The sequence below is a fragment of the Periplaneta americana genome, chromosome 2, assembly GCF_040183065.1.
Source record: "Periplaneta americana isolate PAMFEO1 chromosome 2, P.americana_PAMFEO1_priV1, whole genome shotgun sequence".
Lineage (NCBI taxonomy): Eukaryota > Metazoa > Arthropoda > Insecta > Blattodea > Blattidae > Periplaneta > Periplaneta americana.
The window spans coordinates 7333930-7359546 of NC_091118.1; the positions used below are offsets into that span (position 1 = coordinate 7333930).

The following is a 25617-nucleotide window of genomic DNA, read 5'->3' on the forward strand; positions in this document are numbered from 1 at the left end:
CTTTACAGGGAGTTATACCTGAAATCTTGATTTGCATAATACACGTCACTGTTCGTTAACAGAAAACCACAATTTAAGTCACACGGAGTTAGTGTGCACTCGAAGTTGATTGCTTGACGGTTGTCAGCCCACTTTGAGGTCTGTGGATATAGAAGGAAAAATTGGATCGGTGTCGGTTATAGTTCCCGGGTAGCTCAGTGGTAGAGCATTGGTACGTTAAACCAAAGGTCCCGGGTTCGATACCCGGCTCTGGAACAATTTTTCCCTCGAAATTATTCAAATCAACTTTACAGGGAGTTATACCTGAAATCTTGATTTGCATAATACACGTCACTGTTCGTTAACAGAAAACCACAATTTAAGTCACATGGAGTTAGTGTGCACTCGAAGTTGGTTGCTTGACGGTTGTCAGCCCACTTTGAGGTCTGTGGATATAGAAGGAAAAATTGGATCGGTGTCGGTTATAGTTCCCGGGTAGCTCAGTGGTAGAGCGTTGGTACGTTAAACCAAAAGTCCCGGGTTCGATACACGGCTCCGGAACAATTTTTCCCTCGAAATTATTCAAATAATAATAATAATAATAATAACAATAACAATAACAATAGTTATAGCCTGCTGCCACTAAGAAACAGCAATATGTTGCAGATATCGGTGCGCTCCCGCTAAGGAGCAATAGATGTGTGAGTATTACAGAAAAGGTAACGGACAATTTTCCCAAATAGATGTCCACTTAAATGTTCGATGTTAATACAGAAAACTAAAATTACTGTATATCCCTAAGTTTTAATTAAAATATTAATAAGATGTATTACTGAAATATTAAGTTGTATAATAAAAATAATGGAAATATTAAAAATGTGTTGGTATTATATTACATTTAGGTATTTTATCTTTTTAAGTTGCCTATTAAGCAACTATATTTGTAAGTTTTAAATTACTAGGAATTTAATAGCTTCCAGAACTGATAATTGAACTAACAACACATCACAAACAGTAGTACTGGTAGCCAAATGCCGTCGACATCAGCTAATTGAATATTACACCTTACATACAATGGTGCCAACTGTGTTACTGAAAAAGAAGGAAACTAGTCATTGACTTAGTTCCATTCACCACAGCATGAAAATCACTCCAGGTGTATTCAGACTGTTTGATATACAGGGTGTTTCCGAGGTGGTGTTACAAACTTTCAGGAATGATGGCAAAGGGCACATGTATCAGTTTGAGATAAGGAACCATGAAATGACTGAGTCGAAAGTTAAAAGCAAAAATAGTTGTGTGGAAATGGAATTGTAATTTAGCACCACGTGCCCTCCTTCCCTTAACTTTTGGAATAGTCATGGAAAATTGATATGGGCCGGATGTCTCCTTCGTGGGTACTTAGCCCTGATACAATCTGTGAGCTTGTCTACTGTTCCCATTGGCTCATCCGTATTCGAAAATCAGGTCTGCTTATTCCGCTCTCGTGTACTCCTCCATTTCACTAGGACTGATCGACTGGACACTGCAACTTGTACACATACACTGCTGTCTACAGACGTGCATATCAGGACTGACCATGTCCGTTACACATTACGCTATCTGCATTGCTTTAGTGTAGTTTCCTGTCCTCACCCCTCAGACAGCGCACTGAATGGAATACTGTAAGTAGACAACGTAAACAATGTCAGATGAATACAGTATGTGTAACATGTACAGATAAATACACATAAATAAGGTGTACAGAGGAATAAAATTATTTCATTTCCATATATATATGAGTTTCAGGTCAGATGTTCTGAAAATACAATAAAGAAAAATTGTAATTTTTTACTTAGCCTCTTCCACTTCAGTGCGATTCATTTATGTTTATATAGAGTGTTAGTTGGGAGACCGGAGGGAAAAAGACCTTTAGGGAGGCCGAGACGTAGATGGGAGGATAATATTAAAATGGATTTGAGGGAGGTGGGGTATGATGATAGAGACTGGATTAATCTTGCACAGGATAGGGACCGATGGCAGGCTTATGTGAGGGCGGCAATGAACCTTCGGGTTCCTTAAAAGCCATTTGTAAGTTGTAAGGTAATTATCATGATTATGGCAGTGATGGTAATAAGTAGCGAAATTTAGAATTCGGTAAATACCAGGGAGCACCCCCAAACAAAAGCTGTCTGTAGATCATTGGATTAAATGTGGTTTGAACCAAGGCATGGGACGTGGAAAGTTCAGAGAACTCTGCTCATTTGACAAATGTTGCATTTTTTACCAGAAGTGGAATAAATAGCATGTTCGTGACTGTTTTGCAGTTACTCCGGCTTCACCACATCGCAAGAAGCTGCACCGAGGGCTTGGAGGCAACCGTCGCAATAGCAGCCAATCAGAACCGAGCAGTGAGGCAGACAGCGCTGTGGATAGTCCCCTGAGTGAGCCTCTCAATGTGGACGTGAGTACAGCTCCATGACAAGCAAAACTCAGTCTTTTCTTAGTATTCTGTGATAAAGTTGATATTAATCTCAGCTTCAGAATGAAATGTGTACTGTAAGCCAACCGTGACAAAAATGTGATCTTGCGCCGAGCCACTGTGTAACCTGCAACGTGCATAGCACCTATGGAGGGAGGCAGACACCTGAAGGGGAAGTGAAGCAACTGTCTGACTTATTAACGCATCTTCAATTTCCTTACGTCAAGCACTTAAATATAATTTTATACAGTACAAGGCTACAAACTAATGTTTAGTATGTGTAACAAAGAAAGAAATGAATAAGAAAACATAGGACACATTATCACAACCTAAAATTAACTCTTCACAATGTCTCTGCGACAGAGTTTCAAAATCAGGAATTATGTCACTTACTGCCAGTCGTAGTTGATCACGAAGGTATTTGTCTGTCAGTCGTGATCTAAATTTGGTTTTTACTATTTTCATTGTTAAAATAATTTTTCACGTACGTAAGTTGTAGCGAACATGGCTTCAACAGAGCAAGCGAAAGAACGAAGCTTCGGGTATTTATTTTTTGGCAAAGATTTGAAAAGTTCAACATTTGTCAAGTCCTTACATCTAGCTTTCATTTAACATCACATAGTAAATCTGTGAGTTTAAATTGAAGATCTAACCACATTATTCGTACATCTGCTGAAAAAGGATCGACGTACAAAGATAATAATAATAATAACACTTAACCTTTTAATGTTTCATGAGTGATATGTAGTATAATGCCGTTTTATGTTATACAACCGTTTTCCTCGTAACACTTGTGAACAAATCATACATTTAATATTCTCATCGTATTATTAACAAAAAATGCGTCCTCCCATCCTCCTTGAAACTTTCGTTTTTGTAGAGGTACATGGTTTCGAGAGAGACATTGCGATGATATGCCACTCGCAGGTTAGAAACAGGTATACATGGAATGGAGTTTGACTTCAGTGAGTGAGAGAGTGGGGGTTGGGGGAGATAGGAAGCAAGAGAAATGCATAGCTATCATTCTGAGTCACATTGTGCTCATGAGTCACATTTTGGCCACGGCTGCTGTAAGCAATACAGAGTGTCTCACCTGAAGGTAGTTCCCAAAAGGATCAGTATACATTAACAAGACTGACTAAAATGAAAAGAAACATTAATATGTCCTACCTGTATGTATGAAAAATGATGCACGACCGCAACATGTGCTGGAAGTGTCCTCCTTAGGCATCAAAACACAATAATTGAACACAGCGCTTAATGTATTTACTCACATATAACTCGCCCTCACATATGTCTCGCACCTGATTTTCTCAATGTGAAATTGCATTAAAAAAAATCCCAGCATATATATCTCATTAATTTCTTGGCAGCGGGCATACCATAAGTATGATCGAAACTTCAAGTGTCAAATTTCTTGTGACATGCAACAGGAGGTGTATTGTTTCGATGCCCAGCAATGCTGGCAGATTCACAATTTGTCTACAACCTCTGGATGTTTCTGTGAACTGAACGAGCCCTCTAAGAACATACGAATATTGTACACTAATTAAATGGCAGCGGGTGGACATAGGCTGACACTAGTGGGCAAAATAGACTGTCATTTGAACTCGTTTGAGGATGTCATAGTGAAGAGTTTTTTTAAAACAGGCATCGAAAATGCACTCGATGGAATTCAAGATGACGCAATATGAGCTCACAACAACAACAAGCATAATGCGCACTAGGGCTAGAGTAGCTTGAAGGTTGGCAGCAGCGATGCTGGTCACCATATTAGATCTGTTAGCTGTATGCAGATATAAGAATATGTAAGCATAATGTGTCTTAAATGCTTTGTATTCCAACAAAAACCTCTCTCACACAAAAATCCCCACATATAACATGAACCCGAATTTTTTCCCTGTGTTTTTGTAAAAAAAAAACCTGTGAACTACAAGTACGGTAATATTCCTGAAGATGGCAGGTAGAACCTGAGGAGATAATGTCCGGGTGTCAGGCCGGATGTTCTCCTGTAAATTGCCAAGTGTACCTGGTTTTTTTTTTTTTTTTTTTTTTTTTTTTTGGCAACGATATATGAGCTACAATTTAGCATTGATGAAAATTAGTGATAGCGAGATGAGGCTGAGGATTCGCCATAGATTACGTGACGACATTTGCCTTATGGTTGGGAAAAACCTCGGAATAAACCCAACCAGATAATCAGCCCAAGCGGGAATCAAACCCAAGCCCGAGCGCAACTCCAGATCGGCAGGCAAGCACCTTATCTGACTGAGCTACTCCCGCCGGTGGCTACGTGGTTTGTTCATATACACATATCCTTTAAGATAACCCCACAAGAAAAAAATCTGGTGGGATCAAATCAGGTGAACGTGGAGGCCATAGCCCTTTAGAAATATGACTGCCAGGACAGAAAGATTCAATCTCAGCCATACTCGCAGCAGAAGTGTGACAAGTTGCTATTTCAATGAAACTTACTGACTCGCTTGTATACATCAATATTTGTGCCATGCAGCTAAGTAACGAATTTGCGTGTTATGTAGTACTGTGTTGTTGCAGGTGATTGGAGATGAAGCAGCCGAAGTTCCTCAAGAGACAAAGCCTACTGTGCCAACCCCAACTTCCCCTCTCTTGACAAGTTTGCTGAAAAGCCCGTCTCCTGCACCTTCAGCTCAGGTTTCTAGACAATTCCTCTGCCTCAAGTATTCTTCTTGTTTATGTATAAGAGCGACTTTCAACTCATGACATCCTGAACAAGATGTTAAGTTGTCAAGAGAAAGCAATCAGTTTTTAGTAGAAATTTTGTGTGTGAAATTAACATAGTCAATTCTCGATTATCTGCAGGAGTGAACTATTTGCATTGTGGCCTGATTATTGTCAACCTTATTTTCTAGCCACAAATCCCATGTTTTAATGTTCTGATTTCCTCTAGTCCTGTTAATGAGGAAGCAAGTGAGACATCACTGGTTTCGATAATCATAAACACTGATTTTGAAGCCATAATTTCTTCACTTAGTTAAGTTATTTATTTATTTTCCTTAAAGCTGAATTTAGTTTGCAGTTTATTACATATTGTTCGTGTGCAATGGCAACATAAGTCTTTCAGTCAAAAATAAGTTGTTTTTAATCAAAAATATATATCATATTACATATTTGAAAATATATGAACAAAATAGAGATAATCATTTGATGACTTATCAGAATAATAACCTAAAAATGAATTTTAAAATCCTTCCCTATGTCTTGGACACTAAACTCTCCACTTATGAATAAAATCCCATATTACTCTCTTGTACCATAATAGTAGTTTATAGTGTAATAGTGGAAAGTTTAGTGAACAAGGCGAAACATAGGTTGATAATTTCCACGAGTGCATAAAATCTGTTTTTGCACGATATTGTGTTTTCTCGTCGTTACAGCAAATGGCCGCCACGATTGGAAGTTGATTTTACTGAATTCAGAGTTGCCAAACTAGATAAGTATGTTGAAATATTACAAGTAATTGCTCTAGAGTTGTAATGAAAAGCACTGCCTTCTATGTATGCTACAATCCTACAGTGCATGTAAAATTCATATGCAAAAGGCAGTGTTATTTAATATACATTATATGAAACAAATCACTGGATTTGAAATTTACTGAACTTTATTTAAATAATTCAAACTTCACTTAACAAAAAGAGATAAAAATTATTCCAAATGAACACGAAATATTACAAGTACCTGAATCATTTTTACTCCTGCACATTGAAGTTGATGGTGAAGTTTGTACATTGGCCAGACTGCTAACATCAGTCAGCTGTTCATAGTGTAAGATATGTTTTGTATATTAAGAGTTCACACCTGTGGAGTAACGGTCAGCGCGTCTGGCTGCGAAAGCAGGTGGCCCGGGTTCGAATCCCGGTCAGGGCAAGTTACCTGGTTGAGGTTTTTCTGGGGTTTTCCCTCAACCCAATACGAGCAAATGCTGGGTAACTTTCGGTGTTGGACCCCAGACTCATTTCACCGGCATTGTCACCTTCATATTATTCAGACGCTAAATAACCTAGATGTTGATACAGCGTCATAAAATAACCCAATAAAAAAAATAAAAGTATATTAAGATTTTAAAAAATATTATTTTCAAAATATACTATCGTGCAAAGATGTTGTACAATACACGTTTGTGAAGTGCATTACAAAATCTTGGAAACAGAAAAACTCGCTCTGCTCGTTTTTCAAACTTATCCTCAATTTTGTAAAATGCGCTTCCCAATCTTGTATCGTAATATACTATTACTCTTGTGTGCTACAGTAGAGCGTCTTGTTTAGGCACAGTGAAAACGTAAACAAAGTGCAAGTAACGTGTGGGAGAGAGGACGAGCCGTGCGATAAACACGAGGGATGCACAAGGTTTTAGTTACATTTACGGCAGAGCATTAATTGAAATTGTATTTTCAAAAAACACACAAAACAAAATAAAACAAATTGCATAACTTTATCATACACACATTTTAACAAACAAGCAATTGTAACATCGAAATAATTCAATGTAACAAATCAAATATGCTACTTATATGATGTTGCTTTAAAGCAGCATTTTTTACGGTCATGAATTTCATTCTCTGTATGACTAACATAATATCACCGTCTTCTGTGGCCGAATTAACAAAACTACAGTATATTGGTCTGAAGTGACGACACTATTTCCAATATTTTTCAAAGATATTATCATGACCAGCCACTGAAGCACAGATTTTGAGGTGTTCCGAATCCATTTCTTGGTTTGAGTTGCACAATGGGCAGTTAGGGGACTGATATATTGCAATTCTATGCAGGTGTTTGGCCAAACAATCATGGCCTGTTGCCAATCTAAATGCAGCTACAGACGATTTTCGTGGTAAATCGGGAATTAACTGTGGATTTTGATGCAGAGAGTTCCATTTTTTCCCTTGGGATTGAGTTATCAAATTTTGTTTGTTGAAGTCTAAGTATGTAGATTTAATAAATCTTTTCACAGAGTAATACGTAGATTTAGTAACAGGTCTGTAAGTAGCAGTGCTGCCCTTCTTTGCTAAAGCATCCGCATTCTCGTTTCCCAGAATTCCACAATGGGATGGTATACAATTATTTTATTGAGTGATATTAATTGAGAGAGCATTTTAGTTATTTCTGCTGTTTGAGATGAAGGTGTGTGTTTAGACACTATTGATAGAATAGCTGCTTTGGAGTCTGACAATATAACTGCATTCCTAAATTTATTGATGTGGCATAGAAGATTCCTGAGACTTTCACTTATTGCAATGATTTCACCATCAAAACTTGTTGTTCCATATCCAAGAGATCTATAAAGTGAGAAGAGACAGCACGTAACACCTGCATCGGTGCCTTGTAAATGAAGTAGCCACCAAAACGTTAAAATATGGTGTTCACTTAAATCGGCTACAACTTGCCATTTTTCACTCCAATATGAAATGAGTACCATTAAAGTAAAATTATCCGGAGGTAAAATAGTCCCCCAATCGGATCTCTGGGCGGGGACTACTTTAATGGTACAGAATCAACTAAACATCTTACAATGGAATGCTGGCAGTATAACATCAGCCAAGAAGACTGAACTAGCCAATATACTCTCAGATAATAATATAGATATCTTCCTTATCCAAGAAGCAAATCTTAATGCTATTTCCTAAATGTAATTATCCCTTCTCAAAGTTCAATTTATTCAGGTACTGTACCTGACCACTTCAGACCAATACACTGTGCTCCAACCACGAGAAAGTCTTTGCGGAATGAAACGCAGGGGGGTGATGCTGTGAATGAATGTTGATGTCATAAGATGTCATAAGGTCACACACGTGGGTACTCGTTTCTCTATTGGCTGGCTCTCACGGCACAAACAATAACATTGACACACACATGTCTACCCTAGTTACAAAATTACATCACTGTTAATCTCCTGGTCTTTTAATCTCTCCATACATATGCAGGAGAGCGCATGGTTTTTAAACTGACGTTATAACGATAATGTTATCTACGAGGGGGATCCAGGAAATAATGACCGTTTTGTTATAATTAAAAAAAAATATATTTATTTGAAAAAACAAAGTCTGTTACATAACTGAAGCTTCCTTTACTTCTCTACACAATCACCACCTACATTTAAACATTTGTCGTATCTGTTCACTAGCTTTAGAATTCCCGTGTTATACTCCTCTGCCGCCAGTTCATTAAGCCAGGTGTTCACTGTCTTCTTCAACTCTTCATCACTTCCAAAACGTGTACCACCCAGAAAGTCTTTCAGCTTAGTGAAAAGGTGAAAATCGCTAGGAGCAAGGTCTGGACTATAGGGCGGATGATCAAAGATTTCCCAACCGAATTGATCCAGCAATTCTCGAGTTGAAGCAGCAGTGTGCGGGCGGGCGTTGTCGTGAAGAAGCACAACTCCTCTCAAAAGCATTTCTCACCTCTTGTTTTGGATGGCTCGCCGTAGTTTTCGTAAAGTCTCACAATAACGATTTGCATTGATCGTAGTGCCTTTTGGCATGAAATCCAGCAAAAGAACACCTTTGCGATCCCAAAAGACAATAGCCATGACTTTTTGTGTTGAGAGAGTCTGTTTGAATTTTCTCGGTTTCTTGGGTGATGAGGGATGATGCCACTGACGTGATTGGCGCTTGGTCTCTGGGGTGTTGTGAGACACCCAGGTCTCATCACCAGTCACAATTTGATCAAGAAAGGCGTCCCCATCTGTGTGATATTGCATCAAAAATGTCAATGCTGAGGCCATTCTCTGAGTTTTGTGTTGGTCACTCAGTTGCCGTGGAACCCATCGTGCACAGATTTTGTGGTAGCCTAGATGTTGCGACACAATTTCACCAAGCAAAGAACGAGAAATGTCAGGAAAGGCAATATGCAATTCGTCGAGTGATGTGCGCCTGTCTTGCAAGATTCTGTCGTTCACTTTAGTCTTCAGGTCTTCTGTGATGATTGATGGGCGTCCGGGTCGAGTTTCATCGTGGACATTTGTTCGCCCATTGTTGAACATTTCGCACCATTTTCTCACATTTCTTTCATTCATTACAGTATCACCATACACTTCTTTCAATTGCCGGTAAATTTCTGCAGGTTTCAAATGTCGGGCATTCAAAAATCGAATCACACTCCTCACCTCACAGTCGGCGGGATTATCAATCACGTCGTTCATTTTGAAGTAACACAAAATGCACAATGGCGACTTGTTGCAACCAGTACTCACAACATTATGAGAACACATGTTAAGGAAGCCAGTTGACCTTCAAACAAGGAAGGGGAGTCAGCTGCACGGCGGGTATGCGCGAACGGTCGTTATTTCCTGGATCCCCCTCGTATCTACTTTGCTCCAATAGATGACGCAATAGTAAGCACATTCTTTCATGGTTGATCTCCGGGTTGGAGAGCAGTACTATAGTTTTGTTAATTCAGGTGCAGAAGACGGCTATATTATGTTAGTCATACAGAGAATTGAATTCATGACCTTAAAAAATGCTGCTTGAAAGCAACATCATATAAGTAGCAAAATTTGATTTGTTATATTAAATTATCACTAACAGAATGTGCCAGATACTGGGAAGTGAGAAGCCTCATGCCTCTGTTTAGTTCTTAGTTTTTAGTTCTTTAAGGATTTTGTTTAGTTACTTTATTAGATTTAATTTTATGTTGTATCATCAAGTTATATTGTTTTAATCTTGAGGTTGTGTTTAGGTCAAAGATAAGTTATCTATGTACCTGTCATTAAAATGAATTATTTCAACATTACAATTGCTTGCTTGTTAAAATGTGTATATGATAATGTTAATGCAATTTGTTTTATTTTATTTTGTGTATTCTTAGAAAATATAATTTCAATTAATGCTCCACCATAAATGTTGTAACCAAAGCCTTGTGCATCCCTCGTGTTTATCGTACGGCTCGTCCTTCCCCCCCCACACATACCTGCACTTTCTTTAGTTTTCACTGTGTCTAAACGAGATGCTTTACTGTATATAATATTTTATCCATTACTGGTATCTAAATTTCATTACTGCTATGTAAATTTAATTTTCTATTGTATGCCTTTTCTTTGTAATGTGTTGTTTCTGAAGAAGTTATAAATGAATATATGAATTTTATGTTTACTAATATGTTGGTTGTCATGGAGAGAGTGATTTAAGAACTTTTATGCTCGACCATGCCGAAATGTAGTAATTATGCACCTGATAGCAGTCCTTTAATACATGTCATTAAAGTACACCTACTCATTAAAGTACAGGTGTTTTCAGCCAATGACAACTCAGCTTACAGATGTTCAGCGAATGACAAGTCAGCTTTGTACTGTTATAAAACCACAAGTATAGATTATTCTCGGATATGCAATCAAAAGAGAATTAGCGAAAAGTCACGGAGGTGGAAATCCAATACTGTTGCAGAAGGTTATGTTCTGTTACTATAATAATTAGGGTTAATTGCAAATAATATTCAAATAAATTCAATTTGTTATCTCGTTTTTCAATGTCGAATTCAATAATCAAGGTTATACCAAGTTTAACGGGATTACACCAATGTTCCTCGGAAAAAAATCAATACTTTCGTGTCTGCGCACATCTCACAATTCACGACCTAGAACAATGTCACTTCCAATCTTGTCAGCTACAAATAAAATGTATACATCTGTATAATTTCAAGTTAGAAATATGGTCGAGCATAAAAAGTCATATGAAACTCGCCTATAATGGTAATTAAGAAGCTCGTATGAAAATTATGAAACTCCCTTGCGCTTGTTTCATAAACATCCATACTCGCTTCTTAATTACTATCATTATAGGCTCGTTGCATAATGTACTATTAATCAGTGCTGTGAATAAAGCCATTGTTCTGGTTGCTAAGGACGGTGAAATAAGGACGAGTTTAGATACCAGTTACAGATAAATTACTGTTATTAACTGAATAGTGACGAATTTACAAAACAAGTAATGAATGATGTTTGTGTTGCAGTCCTCCATTCTCCACTCAGCTATCACATCAACACACCATCGTGGGGGCTCAAACAGCCCCACTATTGCAAGTCTTCTACACTCCTCACCAGGGATTCCTGCCCCAGGTGCAGCCAGCGTAGCCCCACCCCCTGCTACAGTGTCTTCCAGTCTCAAGAATCTGGTGACCAGTGCTATAGGGGCTGCAGGGGGTGAGGAGACACCCAAGCTGACCTCCACGTCGCCTGCAGCTGGTGAGTTCCAAGATCTGCATTGGCTTTCACTGGGTGTACGGAAGGGAACTGTTTTCTCACAAGATGTCATTCACCCACTGCTTACAGTAATGAAACAAATAATGTGAAACTGCACATGCTTTCTCATAATCCTTCTTCCAGTGTTAATACTTCACAGTTTTAAGAAAGAGGCCTCCCTTTGTGATCTTGCTGTTGGAGGTTCAGACCCAAGTTGAGTGTGTTGCATTTTGTGGGACGGAAAATCCGAAGTAAGGCTTTTCATGTAGAACTACGTCTTTGTCCTCACTAGGTGTGAGAGGGTAACTTGAGTCTTAACTGTCACTGAAAAATGCAGTCGTAATCTGTATTCCTCTCTCAAAGTGAGAGTCCAAAGTTTCACAACCATACAGAACAACCGATAATATAATTGTTTTGTAAATTCTAACTTTAAGGTTTTTTTTGAGAGCAGAGTGGATGATAAAAGCTTCTCAACCGAATAATAGCAGGCATTTCCCATATTTATTCTGTGTTTAATTTCCTCTTGAGTGTCATTTATATTTGAAAACAATAACTCCATAAATTTCCTAGACATCACCATAACAAAAATTGACAACAAATGTACCTACAAAATATACAGAAAACCAACCACCACCACCACACACATACACAACACATCTAATCACCCCACACAACACAAACATGCTGCATTCAGGACAATGGTACACAGATTACTCAACATACCCATGAGCCAACAACACTGCAATGAAGAAGTGAACACACTCAAATACATAGCACAAGAAAATGGATACAATCCAAACATAATAGACAACATCATAAGAAAGACAAAACAAAAACTTAACAAACACAAAAACACGCAAAAAACAACACAAACACAAGAACACAAGAAATACATCACACTAACATATGAAAACAAAAGCACACATAAGATCGCATCTTCATTCAGAAAGCAGAAATACGACATAACATACAGAACAGAAAACACACTACAAAGACATCTCAACACACAAAAAACACAAACAAATAAATACAACCACACAGACGTATACAAACTCACATGCAATAGTTACGATAAGTTGTACATAGGACAGACAGGCAGATCATTCCAAACACGCTACAAAGAACACATTAAAGCAATAACCAGAGGACACAATACATCTACATACGCCGATCACATAACCAATACTAACCATACATACAATAACATAAATGCGGACATGGAAATTCTACAAATACAACCCAAGAACCAAAAACTCAACACACTAGAACAATACGAAATATACAAACACACTAAAACACACCCCGATCAAATTCTCAACACATAGATCAATTTCAGTACACACACACTATTTGACTCCACTCTTCAACACCTTTCAACAATCAAACACACCCACTTAACAGGCAGAGAAGTTCGAGATGACGCCGAGATCTAGTAGGCTCTGAGGATGGTGCGTGAAGCACTGAAACAGCTGTAAGCCCGCACAAACTTACATAATTAACACGAGTAAGTCCGCTAGTTAATCAATTAATTACATTTATATTTGTTACTGTTGCTCCAGGTATTTGAATTTTTCCACCTTTTCAAAGGATAAATTTCTGATTTTTATGTAGTAGAGAAAAGTATAAACGGAAAATGTATAACCTACTACATGGGTTATATCTGCACATTAATTTTTCTTAACTACATTTTTAATATCTTCACTGAAGTATGGCTGCATTTATTTTAAAATTACATCTATTTTTTTTTTACAGAGTGTAAACTGTATGACTTGAGGCTTTCCCGGTGTTTGACGTAGAATAACTCTTCTCGGGTTCTCAGCCAGGTGAGTTGGCGATTAGCTTCCAAGCTTTCGACGGCTAGCTCTGCCATCTTTTTCAGGGAATGAAGTTCATCTTCATTCCCTGAAGAAGATGGCAGAGATAGCCGTCGAAAGTTTGGAAGCTAATCTGCAACTCACCTGGCTGAGAACCCGAGAAGAGTTATTCTAGAGTGTAAACTGATTATTAAATATGTTTATAAACTTAGTTTTTTTATTTCTCTTGCCCAAGTATTTTCCAATTCTTGTACAAACATGATTGCCAGACATTCTAATGAAGTTTCCTTAGCTTGTTGTCTTAGTACTGTACTAAAATTGTACAATTTCAACATTCATCATTAAAATACTGGCGAGGGGGGGAGGGTCCTGACAAATGTTTGTGAGGAGGCCCACAGTTCTTACACGCAACAAAAATAATTTCAGAAGGCGATAGTTGAAGTTCACTGCTCTACACGCTGTGCTGGTTCTTCCAGACTGCGTTCATACTGTCATTAGTCATCCTCATTTGTTTTAAATTTAATCTTGCCATCCAAGACTTAGGACTTGCCGTGATGGGGCTTTAAATGTTTTAATTTGATTTTGGTTATTGTCACAATTAACCTTTTTTGTGTGTGTTACTGACTGCTTTAGTTATATTATGTTGTATGCTTTTTTTCATGATTATGGTTTTATTTGTTTGTTGAAAGCCTTTCCATGTTTGTTAATAGTATGTAGTAGAGTCAATATTTTCGTAAACTAATGATCACGAATCATTGTACGTACAAGTAGTGCAGCCTATACAGGGTGTAAATGACTCCACTGACAAACTTTAAGTGGCTGTCTGATTGATGTATCGGAACTTTGTGGGTTAGAGAACTCATGGACAGTAGAGCCTCTTTACTGAGTTAAGGCTGATCCACAATAAACCTGGAACGAGAATGGGAAGTGAAGAACGTGAATGTGAAGATTTTTGACTCACAATATTGAGAATGGTAATGGCTATGCATATCGATATATGTATGTCAGTAACTATATCTGTGGCAGGGAGGGAAAAGATCTTACGTCAACTTTTTGTGAAAATAAGATTTTTATATATTCTGAAAGCAGAAACAATTTCTACAATCTGGTAAAACGGCTAAAGTCAAATAAGACTCCTGATTGGATTTATAGAGTGTTACCAAATGTCCTAAGTACTTTTTGAATCGAGCACATGCTTCCCTATTAAAAAGGTCTAACTTGTATTTTAGCCATTTTATCACATACTGATGCCCTTTCCTTTTAAAACTTTAAGAACCAGGATAAACAGTCCTATAATTGTTCACGACCCATTTTGCATTCCTAATAATTTACATTTCTCATTTATTTTGACATGAAAAAGGTCTTATGTCCCTTCTATTCAGTTTGGCTTCTAGTCTTAAAAGGGCTTAAGTGCGGCTATTTTTGGAAATAATCAAGAAAATTGTTAAATGAGCAACATTATCTATTTTAGAAGAAATATAAACAAATAATATAAAGGAAAAAACTCTTAATGAAAAAAAACTATAATTGAAACAATTTCAATCTTTCTACTGCTCTCCTGAAAAGTATACAATTTTTACTTAAGACCTTTTTCCTCACAGCCACAGATATGCAAAGTCGATATTATGTATACTGATGTTATTTGTGTACTCGTATAATTGACCAATGACATTCTTTCTGAGTACAAGCCAGCCAACATGAACACAGGTTAACCAACTTCAAAATTTATGGCACGGAATATTTAAGAATTCAATTCATGTGATAGGCTGGTCTCATATACACGTATGTAGGATATATGGAAAGTGATTCTACTGAATTTCTGGGTTATTTACAAGCAATGGATGAAGAATAAATTATGTCACGGTCTCCTTGCTACAAAATATACGACACATTTTCTGTCAGTTTACACCATTTTTTCATAGTCCTTGAAAAGTGTAAAAGAAGGATGCGACTATATATATTATTTATATGAAAATCCACAAAATGTGCATTTATACAAAATAGTTGCATTTATTCGAACCTAAGGATCACCAAATGCAAAGACAATTTAAAAATGGGACTGGTTTAAAAAATATGGTTAATTTCCAGAAACTTACTATTCAACTCTTGTCCCCGTCAATGTATTTCCCTTCCCTGTCTACATACCGCTGCATGTGTGTCTTCTGTTCATAACAGTGCTGCAGCCCATCAACCCCCAACACTTTCAGTAGTTGTGTCATTTTTACCTTTGATGAATGTAAAATAGGTTTCCTTCAGGACACTTTTTCACTCTGGGGAAGGGGAAGAAATCACAGGGGGCTAAATCTGGCGAATATGGAGGATGTTCAAGCACTGGAATGTGTTTATCGGCTAGAAACTTCTTCACCAAAAGAGTGTTGTGGGCGGGTGCATTGTCTTGATGCAGCAGCCACGTGTTGTTCTTCCAAAGATCTGGTCGCATCTACCTCACTCGTTGTCTCAGCCTTGTTAAAATCTCAATATAATAATGCTAGTTTACAGACTGACCCTCAGACACCCATTCAACCATGATAACACCCCTGATGTCGAAGAAAACAATTAGCATTGCCTTAAATTTTTACCTGGTTGTTCATTTATCTTCCACTTCCTCCCGACCCTCACTAAAGCTTTTGTGTCTCTCGTGAACGTGATATTAAATTAGCCCCATACACCTGCTTTAATAATTGAATGCTCTCCGTTGGGGATTTTCCCAGTTTTAGTTTAACACTCTGTTCAATTTTTCACTAGGCATTATTCTGGCAAGTTAACGCAGCGTCCACCACTTCAAACCACTCCCAATGACAAACTAAGTTGAACAGCAAGATGAACCAACCCCTCTTGCATTGCAGAAGGTTCAACGTTCACAACTGTCACTAGCAATCCACACCCCTCCTTTCACCCTTGATGGGAGTGTAGCAGTCTCGTTTTTAAATTGTTAAATGTTAACTTTATTTGCAATATGCCAAATCGATAGAAACATGCAATTGAAGTTCTGTAAGGTTTAAAGGTCTACGATATTATTGACTCTACTATATAAACAAACACTTTTCCAGTTTCATGTACCATAAAAACGTTTACAGTAAATATTACGGGGCTCTCTTTTCCCATAGCTCGCAATATGCCAAAAGAATCATGCAAAGTGGCTTATCCTTTCATGTTAAGCAATGGTATTTGGTCTTTGTTGCTTTATGTTTTTAACACTTGCCTGCTTGCATATTTGTACATTAAAATTTGAATGTATCATATCTATTATGAACTGCTCTCCATGCAACATTTGAAATAACAATAATTACAAGACGTGTTATGCTAACTTAGGAAGTTCTGAAATAGACTTAAAGGCTGGTTTTTTTCGTGTCTAGTAATACGTGAGTATGAAATATACACTATGTTTTATTTTAATGTCAAATGTTTATGGGCTTCACATTCGAGAAATCTGGTGACATTTTCTGTTAATAGTGACGTCATACAAGTGTAAGTTTTATGCGTAGGACAATAAACACCTTCTCCTGTGTTGTCGAACCATAATTGCAGAAATCAACACAACACTGAATTCACAATATGTCAAACTATTGTATTCAATAAATAAATACTTCGTTGCTAGGGAAACGTGGACAGCAGATATTATGTGTATTTGGTCGAAGAAAACCTCACAGTGAGGAAACTCCTAAATAAATAAAAATAATTATACAAGAAAATTTCTTTTATACTCAAAATTGCAACATTTATTATTTTTTTTATTATTGTATCTTGCCGTGGGACTGAAGCCGGATTGTCTATGGCAAGTCCTTGGCATCAACCCCTTTGATTTGATTACTCCCCTTTGATTTGATTACCTGGTTCGGTTTTTCCGAGGTTTTCCCCAACCAAAAGGCAAATGCCGGATAATATTTTGGCGAATCCTCGGACCTCACCTCATCTTACTACATCTCGCCAAAATATTGTAAAAAATTGCACAAAATTGTAAAAATTGTAGAAAATTGCTAAATTGTAAAACTATAAAAATTTGTAAAAATTGTAATTGTAATATTGTAAAATTATGACTTGTTCCACATCTTAAAGCTTCATTGCTCATGTAAGGTCTATGGAATAAAATAAATGAATAAAAAAAATGAATTGCTTAAAATGACATGGTAAGAGCATGTCTTCATAAACATTTTTGTTGCAGGAATGAATTAATTTTTGTAATAGAGTGTCCACCTGTCGGGAAAGCCAAGAAGTGTCAGAAAATCCTGGAACTTTATTCCTTCTGTTCAAAAAAAAAATATAATAATAATAATAATAATAATAATTGACCACATAATGTGGTTGATAGCATTACATAATTCGACAGTACTCCTACTTCATGTAATGGAGGTACAGAGTATAGGATATGATAGACATGACCATACATATAGGCTTACCAGGCAATGCAAGAAGTTTAAGCTGGCCACCATTCAATGAAGAAGGTCTGTTGTGTTGTATTAGATGGCTTTGACTGGTGGGGACATTGGTTTTGTAGGTACTGGTAATAAATATGGGGAGCACACATTCACCTGCTTTGGTTTAAGCATCGTATTTCTGTATTCCTTTTTAATAGCTTGAGTTCCTTCTCTCTATGAGCTGGATTTTATAGTATCATTCACTCAATTGTTGCTAAATGTATAATGAGAAAGTATGTGCTATTTTCGTAACAATTTTTTGATGTGAAAAATTTATGCTCCAGAATCAAATGGAGAAAATGTTATGGAAGTTTCAACATCTGACACTATTGCTTAGCAACAGCGAATTACGTCACACTATTGCTTAGCAACAACAACGAATTACGTCACACTGTTGCTAATCACACTTGCTTAGCAACAGCATTGAGTTACCCAACACTATAACAGTTGGACGAGTCCTCTTAGCAAGGGGAGTTTGGTAGTGAACAGAATAATATTTTAATTTGTTTCTTATGCCTTAATAAAGTGAACTAAACTCTAAAATGAATGAAGCCATCATGCATGCAAATAAAACAATTGATAGTTACGTTGCAACACCAAAGATAAACACAGAAATTCAATGTAAATACTTGTATAGGTATATAGTACATTATGTTCAATACAGAAATAAAGGGAAAATAATCTTTAATAATAAAACAAATTTATTTTACTCTCAGTCATATTCACAATCCTCATACTCAAAGTTCAGTTTTTAATATGGGTCTCTGGCAGTTGTTTTTATGTTCGTGATGTGATACGCTTGTTTGCAGACCCTAACCAGAGATGGACGATTTTATTGATTTAATAATTTTTGGTACTTTTGAATGTCTGAATTTTCGTACTTAGTATTTTAATTTCTTTAGTTATGTCCGTTTTTAAAAAACATATAATATTTTGTCACGTGAACAAAAGAAAAACTTACCTGTTAACCTGTTAACAATTCTGAGAAGGTTTTGTTGTGAAAGTTGCTGGAATTGTGGTCAATTGGCCAGAAATTCATTCACATAATAATCAACATCATAACGGTACTGCTTTCCAAATAGAACTCCTATGCAGAAATAAGTTTCAAGAATAAATTTGTAATATTCTGTTGTAACATTGATTTCATCCTTAAGAAATATTTTTAAATGTTAATTGAAGTTTGGTTGTTATATAACATGGATTTAATTTTCGTTTTTAATACACAGCTGCATTCATTTGTTGACAAAACAAAAGAACATTGCCAAATGTCAACAACAGACATGGCCTACACAGTGAATAGGGATTATAAAGAATGGACACTGAGCGAATTTTCCTGTGTTTTGTTTCTCTGTGCGCCGGCGGCTAGTTCCACTTTCAAGCGCTAGAGGTAGTGTAATCGAGCATACGCTAAGATAATAATTGAGAATAGAATTAAGGCACAGGATCCAAACATCGCCTACCTTATTGCATAATCCAGTAACGCTTTGCTTCAAATAAATTCAAGTTAACAGCTTTTCCTTATTTCTCAGTGACAAACTAGTTGTAATAATAATATTTTATATTTCAGATATCATAAATTATATTATAAAATAATACAATGCATTATAAAATTAAGTATCGAATTCATTTAATATTTGTGTATAATATAATATAGGTATATGGTTTTACTTCTCGTAAGAGTTTTGTTTTTCCATTTTCAGCGCTATCAAATCATTACATATTTTAATTGTTGTTGGGGTCAACTTCTGAACTCTCATTATAAAGGAACTCTAGAGTCTAGATATTACAGTTAATGAAGGATTTATTATTTTATGGATCCAATTTATTTTATTTGAGTACATAATGTACCTAGATGTATTAATTGTATGTGTTATATTTCCGCTGTGTCGACTGCTAGCTGGTGTGATGTCAGCGCCAACTCTAGGGAGAAAGCAGAATCTCACGCTCTAGCTGGCTTCAAGGTCATTGAAATCGGTCTGGCTACATCAAAGGTACCGACGCGAAGTGTCCATTCTTTATAATCCCTATTCGCTGGCCTACATTGTTTATCTATGCCTTGAGGATTAATTCTATGAATCCCCTATCGTCACTTTTTTTTTTCCGGGTGGAGGAGTTTTAAATTAAGTCTTTGCTGTTATTACTGAAAATTTACCATCTCTGATGATTTACTTGGGAAACTAGCCATTCAGTTCAAACGTGAACAACTATTCTTGTTAAAAAAAGTGATAATACAAACGCCATTGATGTGTTGTGTGCTTGTGCATGGATATGATACATTCAAGAATTCTGCATGCATCTGTGTAAGCTTGACAGTTGGTTTGTGAGAGTGTTTTGTCTTCAGGCGCACCCACGCTCTCTATGTTGCTTGAGCTGCCACCTAGCCTCCCTGGCAAGCCCCTGCCAGAACTACCTGTCAGCAGTGTTGCCAAACCTCCCCATCAGCACTTGCCTCCCAGCACCAATAAAGCAGGTAAGTTTCACCTCTCATTCTTTCTGGCTGACGAATATATGCTCCTATAGGAATTGCTGGTGTTAACCTTGTCCCTCCTCCTGCCTGGTGTTAACCATTACACTTCGCTGTCACTTAGTGGCAAATACATGGAATTAAGACTTTATCCATTACTGCTAGGAAAAGATACAACTTCAGATAAACAGAAAATGAATTAAACTCAATTTATGAAAATTTGTGACTTGATCCACTTTAGCTCTGAACACCTCAGTTATGTCTTTTTGATCAAATGTTAACTGAGAAATTGTCAGAAATGTCGTTTACCACAGATTATAAAAATTTGAGTCATAGATCAAACACTATCAGAAAAAGTGACTATCTTTTATTTACAAGTCTGGCAAGAAAGATGGTACATTTTAAGGTAGTTTGCAGCAGATTCAAGAAGCGACAGAAATAATATCTTCATATATACACAGATGGATCACTTGTGGACGAAACTGAAAAAGCTGGTGCAGGAATCCATTGCAGAATTTTCAGCTTTCATTTGTCCTTGGGGCCAAACACGTTCTCTGTAATCAATTCTGATCCAGATAAAGATGGCATGCAGAGAAGTATACTTCAAGAAGAAATGTGCAGAAAGGCAGTTGTTAGAAGTGAAACATGTTATGAGGCATTTTTATTTGCAAAATAAAACGTCACAGGTAGTTCTAATTACAGTATACACAAAATGCTTTATATCTGACTTTACCAGAAGGCAGACACACTGATAACCTACTTGAAAGGTTGGCACCTCTGCATGCTGACAATAACCTGTGTCAGAATGTGTCGTGATTTGCTGCAATTCATTACCAACCATCTGCAGCTATTGTTATAGTTTTGGTTACTACTGTCAGTATATTGTTTGTTGTTTTAGGGGAGGTGTGTCACCCTCAGCACCAAGAAATGCGGGTGCGACGAGAAGTTGGTACTGATGAACCAGTCGAGGTGGTGGCGGTGGAGGAACATGCAGATGTGGTCACAATACCTCAGTATGTATGCCTCTACGAACAATATTTATTGTAACTACCAAATATTTTCACTCGGTGAAAAAGAAAGAGAATTCAATATCCAATACAATGGCCAACACCTTCCTAGGACTTATGAATCCAAATATCTTGGAGTTATTTTCGATAGTAAGTTAACATGGAGCAACCATTTGAAATACATTTCTGAAAAAGCTCGTAAAAGATTCTCCCTTCTAAAAAGACTAGCAGGAAAGAAATGGGGATGCTCTAGGAATACTTTGAGCACTACATACAAAATGTTTATACAGCCAGTGCTGACATACTGCGGAGAAATTTTAATTACTTCACCTTTCATAAACGAAATAGAGTTCAAAACCAAGCTCTCAGACTCATTACTGGTGGAATCAAAACAACGCCAATAGATTCTATGAGATTCCTCACTAATATTAACAGGATCAAAATGACAATAGAAGAAAAAGCACTGATTCAATATGAAAAACTTATCAGATTACCAGGAAACAATTGGCATTCATACAGTCCTCTCTGTAGATTGAAAAATCAAAAAAGTTTCATATCCATTGTTCAAGAATTAAAACAGAAAATAAATCAATATCCCGAATTTAAAAGAAAACTTACAAATTAAACCAAACACTTTAACTCTATTAAATATAGAATATAATCTAAATTTAACAAAAGAAATATTGAAATCAGAAGTAAACACTGAAATACTGAAACAATTGTCTTTAGAGACAATTAATATTAGGTACCCTCCACAAAACTGGCTTCATTTATACACCGACGGATTCTTGATCTCCAGAGAACACGGTGCCAGTGCAGGTGTTACGTGCTGTGTCTTCTCACTTTATAGATCTCTTGGATATGGAACAACAAGTTTTGATGGAGAAATCATTGCAATAAATGAATGTCTCAGGAATCTTCTATGCCACATCAATAAATTTAGGAATGCAGTTATATTGTCAGACTCTAAAGCAGCTATTCTATCAATAGTCTCTAAACACACACCTTCATCTCAAACAGCAGAAATAACTAAAATGCTCTCTCAATTAATATCACTCAATAAAAGAATTGTATTCCAATGGATACCATCCCATTGTGGAATCCTGGGAAACGAGAATGCGGATGCTTTAGCAAAGAAGGGCAGCACTGCTACTTACAGACCTGTTACTAAATCTACGTGTTACTATATACAGTCTACTATATACAGTCGCGAAGCTCAATATGTAGTAAAAATGCAAACATGGATAGTTGCCCACCACTAGGATCGCTACTATCGCCTCATCATCGCAGATCTCTCTCCTAGCAGCCGACAAAATATGTTACACTTTCGTTGTGTTCTTTTGGAAAAATTAACACCTTCCTTCCATTATTGAAATATTAAATGCATAAAGTTAATTTATTATTTTAATAAAGTATATTAAATTCCACCATAAACTCGAAGATACCTGCAAGAAATAGGTTAATATTATTTTTGTTTGTGCAAAACGAACTGAAATTTACTATAACAGCTTCACTCATTCAAGATTATAGCGATAATTAACTATGAAACCAGTAAATATTAATTTGCATTTCCCTTTACAACAATAATAATGGAAATGTGCATTAATGGATTAACTTACGTGTGCCGGTACTTGTAGTGTAGGCTTACGTAGTTAAAGTGGGATGAGGTTAAGCAATAATCACACCAGAATTGGAAATAAAACGTGATTAATAAATTTTATTGTAACAGACTTTTTCTATGTCTCTAGTAAAGTAACAAATAAAAATAACAACAAAATTAACAGCTATAATTAAAAACATATCATTTGAAAAAAAAAGTAGGCCTAAGCAATAATAATCCCACCAGAATTGAAAATAAAACGTGATCAATAAATTTCATTAAAACAAACTTAATTTTTCTACGTCTCTAGTAAAATATTATTCCAATTATTGTATTTTAGCCATTAACATTTTCATTACAACCAATAACAAACATTTCACAAGCATCAATGTGAAATACGCAACGAGCTAGCACTCGATGGAAATACGATTCAGTCCAAAGTCGACCATGGACAGTGTATTGTTTCTAGTTGCTAACCGCTTGGAGCGCTTTATCACGAGATTTGCAAAAAATCACCTCAAGCTTCGCGACTGTATATAGTAGACTGTGGTGTTACTCTGTGAAAAGATTTATTAAATCTAGACTTCAACAAACAAAATTTGATAACACAATCTCAAGGGAAAAAATGGAATTCTCTGCATCATAATCCACAGTTAATTCCCGATTTACCACGAAAATCGTCTGTAGCTGCATTTAGATTGGCAACAGGCCAGGATTGTTTGGATTGTTTGTTTGCATAGAATTGGAATGTATCAGTGGCTAACCATGACAATATCTTTGAAAAATATTGGAGTGCAAGAGGTCAAATGACTTTATTGTCAAATGCCTGGCATTAGAAAACAACAATATTTATTGAAGAATTTTAGATAAGGGTGCAAATAGCCATACTAGCTGACACTCCCTTTTTAAACCTTAGTAACTAACTACTATATTTAATCGATTATAAGATGACACCCGAGTTTTATAAATAACACACATGTGCGGAATGACAACTTCCCTGATAGGCAGCAGAGGATCCAGAGAATGGGCTTTTGCTTGACCTAAGTCCATCACCACTTCTTGTGTATAACTTACTGGCATTTCTGTGTTGTTGAGGTGTGTCGAGGAACACCCATTGTTGCCTCAGTTTGCAGTCTGCCTCTTTTAATTTTGCGAGTGATTTCACCCACTTCAATTCGTATAATTTTGGCCTTAAGAGTATGGATCTGTGAAATTTCTAACTTCTACATTTTTACACCAATTAATCTGAAACTTTTAATACATATTTCTTACAATGTGGTTATGCAATACACAAATTTACAATGTGTTATTTCAATTAGTTTACTTATAATTAGTTTTTATTGTTTTTTTAATACTCAGTTATATATAGGCTAATTGTCTCAATTTTCAAAGTCTAGATAATTTTTCTTCATATTTATATTTAGTATATTTCTCATAGATGTATGTAAACTGGCGGCCGGGTAGCTCAGTTGGTAGAGCAGCTGGCTACGGACTGGAAGGTCCGGGGTTCGATCCCAGGCGGTAACAGGATTTTTTTCTCGTTGCCAAACTTTCAGAACGGCCCCAAGGTTCACTCAGCCTTCTATAAAATTGAGTACCGGGTCTTTCCCGGGGGTAAAAGGCGGTCAGAGCGTGGTGCTGACCACACCACCTCATTCTAGTGCCGAGGTCATGGAAAGCATGGGGCTCTACCTCCATGCCCCCCAAGTGCCTTCATGGCATGTTACGGGGATACCTTTTACCTTTTGTATGTAAACTATGACACATGCTCTTCATATTTTTCGAATTACTTTTTGAGAAAAAAATATTTTCTTAAATTATCACATCCTCAACATGTGGTCATTATATATAAATCCCACAAGGGTAGCTGCCCTTCAGTAAGGGTTGCCAAAAGACGCAGCATACTAAACAAATAAAATAAAAATAACCATTTGCGTTATCAGTATTTACTATTTTTATTTTCAAATGGAAGCTACCCTTGGGAAAGTACTTTCAATATCAGAATAAAACACGTGTCAGTTTACTTCACATGCTTTTGTGGACTTCCGTGCAAAATTTCACTGAGATTGGAGGAAAACTGCATTCATTGGAGCATTTTGAATGTTACAAAATGTTGAAAATTAGAAAATCGAGAAAGCGAGTATCAAAGTACAGCATGTATATGGTATACACTATCGATATTCTTCCTTCCTATTCAGATCTACCACACACATTTTTCTTCTACATAGCAGCGCGAAATATGAACTGAATGAAAAGTAAAATTAGTTAGAATGAAGAACAAAGTCTGTCAGAATGACAGCTGAGTGTCAGTTTAAAGGGCTGCAGCTCCACGCAAGCGCTGGTCCGTTTCAATGCGTCCCAAGGGGCTTTAAATTGTCATAGGACCAAAATAAAACAAATTTAGAAAATTGAAACACTATATTAATGTTTGAATTAAAAATAAGTTTTCCTTTTTTTTTTTTTTTTTTTTTTTTTCCTCCCCCCCACCAGTCCATAGTCTTAATATGTAATTTATGCTACAGACCATGTTTTGCTCCTTTAGAAGTCTCCCTTCTGTTTCCATCACTGTAGAACATTCATTTTGTTGACCCTGAAGCACATTGTACAGCTAAATTTTATATCTCTGTACACAGTTATTTTCTGCTGGAAGTCTACCATATTAC

General features: G+C 36.6%; 1 protein-coding gene across 6 annotated transcripts in view; it reads left to right on the top strand.

The window, feature by feature from the left end:
* The window catches only part of Brd8 (Bromodomain containing 8), a 67731-nt gene that overhangs the window by 17295 nt on the left and 24819 nt on the right, over positions 1 to 25617 (top strand). For 5 of the 6 annotated variants that reach the window (XM_069844039.1, XM_069844047.1, XM_069844054.1 and 2 more), the window contains exons 6-10: positions 2286 to 2422; positions 4997 to 5113; positions 11426 to 11657; positions 20225 to 20353; positions 21246 to 21360. In XM_069844039.1, coding sequence (XP_069700140.1) covers positions 2286 to 2422; positions 4997 to 5113; positions 11426 to 11657; positions 20225 to 20353; positions 21246 to 21360 — 730 coding nt within the window. The remainder of the gene's footprint in view (positions 1 to 2285; positions 2423 to 4996; positions 5114 to 11425; positions 11658 to 20224; positions 20354 to 21245; positions 21361 to 25617) is intronic. The other variant, XM_069844084.1, reaches the window with a different exon arrangement.